At 51.0% G+C, this 3,531-nt stretch overlaps 1 protein-coding gene across 1 annotated transcript; it reads right to left on the bottom strand.

Moving 5' to 3' along the window:
- Positions 1-429: 429 nt before the first annotated feature.
- V1513DRAFT_453966 (uncharacterized protein) lies at positions 430-2,902 on the bottom strand. The gene is made up of 3 exons (XM_066899317.1): positions 2,357-2,902; positions 2,103-2,292; positions 430-2,040 (listed from the first exon to the last, which is right to left on the bottom strand). The coding sequence occupies exons 1-3, from the start codon at positions 2,787-2,789 to the stop codon at positions 801-803; spliced, it is 1,863 nt and encodes a 620-aa protein (XP_066750694.1). The 5' UTR covers positions 2,790-2,902; the 3' UTR covers positions 430-800.
- Between the last annotated feature and the right edge of the window lie 629 nt (positions 2,903-3,531).

The following is a 3,531-nucleotide window of genomic DNA, read 5'->3' as shown; positions in this document are numbered from 1 at the left end:
GTCAAGTAGGAGACCTTCAAGCAGTGCCGGGTTGGCCTGTCGATTCCGGGAAAACCAGAGCGCCGAGACACATTATCAAGATGCTTATAGCGATCTCTGAGATATTCCAGATTAGACCCTGAAGCTGGCCCACAATCTGCATGGAGATAATAGACCCCTGTGACTGGGTGCATAGTTTCGGTGTTGCCGAGGTTAAATTTACCCACCGTACAACCTATAGAAGAGTAGAAGTCTCAAATGCGGTTACCAGACACCACTATCCGGAACTGTTCATTTTTCAGCATTTGGCGCTAAACAAATTGCAAAAAAGGGTAAAAGTCCAAAATACCACTGAAACTTTTTAGCCACTGGGCAAGGCAGCTTTCTGAACCTCAGAGTTTAGTTGTTGTCCCGGATCTGGATCTCAGGTATGGAATCATACTCTGAGAGGATACTTTTAGTGACTACGTGACTGGAGGGTTAGTTACAATCACTCAATCGATGTTCTGACACATAGTGCGACGTAAAAGAGGAAGGTGCTGAGGGCACCTGACTTAGATGTATGCGCTCTTGATTCCAGCAGTACCGCTATTTTGCTAGTTTCCCCGTCGCTCACCAAACTACAAGTGAGAGGCTCTATAGACATTAAACAAATAATTTCCATAATTCTTACTTCTACCGACTGGATTTAATCCTGCCCATCAAGAAGAAAAGCTCGTCATCGTAGAAACGTAGAGACACCGTTGGATATCAATTCATTGCGTATATATTTTGTCATAAAAGGCGGATTCAAGCCTTTCATCCTGAGATCACTCACATGCTTATATTCCCACGGCCAGCACGTCCACGCCGTCCTCGATTTCCTTCTTACTGGGCATGATCCCCCTCCGCATGAGAACCGCGCTCTTCGTCATGATGGGGTCCATGGCAACGGTCGCTACCGCCACGACCGTCTGTCCCTTGCAATAGTACGCCGCGAACTTGGAATTCTCGGGTTCGCCCTTAAGTACGAGTGAGTCCCAGCCACCGCCAGTGCTGCCGCAATAGCGTAACTGCACGCCTACAGCGGACCAGAAGATCGGGATGAACGACTTCGGCTTCAGTGGCTGTGATGACACGAGAGAGTGCACGATCGTGCGCGCGACGCTGCGGCCAGCATTCTGCGCCACGTTCCAGTGCTCGATGCGCGTGTACGTGCCCTTCTCTGGGTCTGAGCCCGGGCCGTGGTACGGGTACGTGGCGATGTCGCCGATCGCAAAGACGTCGCCACCCAGCCCGGACACGACGAAGGACTCGTCCGTCTTGAGAGAGCCATCCTTTTCCAGACTGATAGCCGGATTATCCTTCAAGAAGTCGGTCGCCGGTCTCACACCCACGCCGAGAATGACAAGATCGGCAGGCAAAACAGTGCCATCTTTGAGATGGACGGCGCCAACCCTGCGTGGGTCTGACGTGGACGGGGTCGCTTTGTCCACGCTTGCCGACATCTTGAACTTGACCCCCGATTTTTCAAAATTCTTCTGGAAAATTTTACCGACTTCCTCGCCCATGACACGTTCCAATGGCGTCTTCGAAATGTCGATGATGGTCACATCATTACCCTTGGACAAGGCATTACCGACTTCCATACCGATGAAGGAGCTTCCGACGATGACGATTTTCTTTTTCTTCCCTCCCACTGCTGCCATAATGGCTTGAGAGTGCGTGACGAAGCGAAGGAGGAAGATGTTGCCTAGTTCTTGAAACCCGGGCAGCGGAATCTGACGTGGAATACCGCCCGTCGCTAGGACGAGCTTCGTGTAGGGAAAAGACTTTTCGGACTTGGTGGAGACGGTCTTTGTGACGAAATCGACGGACGTCACTTCGTCCGAGACCATATTGATGGAGGCCTCGTCGTACCATTCTTTCGGCCTCAACTCGATCTTCTTCGGATCTTGGATCAGCGCTTTAGATAGCTTGGTCCGATCGAGCGGCAGATTTGGTTCAACGGAAATGACAGTGATGGAACCATTGAAGTTCAGTTCACGCAAGGTCTGCACAACACCAAACGTACCGCTTCCGCTGGTAGCAGAAAAATATGTCAGTAACCGATCAACGCTGGTCTCAAAAGGTGAGTGACTTACCCTCCGATGACGACCACCTTTTCCGGTCCCGCGACAGCGCACTTGACATATGGATCTCTCTGTCCGCCTTTGATAGCTGCCGGCTCGGCCTTGATGTATACGGCCCCATCTTTCTCGTAGACTTCGAACTTGTTCAGCGCGCTCGGCGCAGGGGCGTCTTCTACATCTCCCGTACTGATATTAAAACACGCTAACGCAAAGTCAGTATTCCGCTCTCCGGTCGCCAATGCAGATCAAACTGCGAAGTAAACTACCTCCATGCCAGGCGCACGTTATCCGCCCATCGGGCGAGACGACTCCTAACTTCAGTGGGGCACCATAATGCGTACACCTAGGATTGAGGGCATGCACATCTTCGTTCACTCTAACGACCAGCACCTTGCCGCCCTCTATACCCACGACCTCGGACTCGACCTTGTCAAAGTTCGGGACATCGGCCAGCGACGAGATGTCCTTGAGCCTGAACTCGGGTGCCATCTTGACAGGGAATGTTGTTGACAGTGCGGACGTGGACGTAGAAAAGAAGGAACGGTTCGAGATCCGCCAGGGAATGAGTCGCGGATTGATATATAGAAGATTAAGGGCGACGAACCTAGGGTCGCAGCCGATCGAATTTATTCTGATGATTGATGGCGGCTGGTGCAGTGCGTTTACAAGCCCTTGAATATGGCCATGAGAACGCAACATCTCCGCTGCCGGGCGGGCGACAGCGTCTCAGCTTTACGTCATGATGAAGCTCAAACTGTGATAACGCGCTTTAGCAGCATTTTGTGCGACGGCGTGCTGATCGACCGATGACGGACGGATGGATCGACGTCATCGTCACGTGTGACGAATGTGAAGTGTAGAATGCCGGGGTTGATGTCACCGAGGAACATTGCAAAAATGAAAAGCAGAGGGGTTTTCTACTCTAGGAGATTTCGTCTGACACACTTAACTACGCGATTCGGACTGATTCCAAAGGACTAATTGGCGCTTCCTCTTAAACATGGTTGTGGCGAGGAGCCGTAAACGTGCGGGTTCCGAGATGACTCTCGCCAACCGCCAGAAGGTTCAAAGAGTTTGAGCCAAAAAACGTAACGCACCATGCGATAGAAAGCTCGTTGAAAAATGAAAATTTTAAATTGGTGCCGGAAATAGAGAGAAGCCTGTGCATCATCTAGCAAACCGACGACGGAAACGGTAAAGGCGACAAATACGTCGAAGAGCCAGCAGAAAAGAAATCGAAAGTTGTGCAAAGGGCATGGAATATCAAGCCAACTCATGGCGAAAGAGAAAAGAAAAAGCGAAGTCGACATGGCCAAAGTCCATCAACTTGCCTTGGATCATGTCAACCTTCCACTGCGTGGTACAGGGGCTAACCAGGAGGAGTCCACTCCAGAGACGTTACTCTCACTAGTCATTGACATTATTGAAGTCCGCCGCCTAT

This window comes from Lipomyces chichibuensis (assembly GCF_038497645.1).
Source record: "Lipomyces chichibuensis strain CBS 12929 unplaced genomic scaffold V1513scaffold_66, whole genome shotgun sequence".
NCBI lineage: Eukaryota > Fungi > Ascomycota > Lipomycetes > Lipomycetales > Lipomycetaceae > Lipomyces > Lipomyces chichibuensis.
The sequence above is the reverse complement of the archived record's forward strand: the minus strand, read 5'-3'. Positions and strand labels throughout refer to the sequence as shown.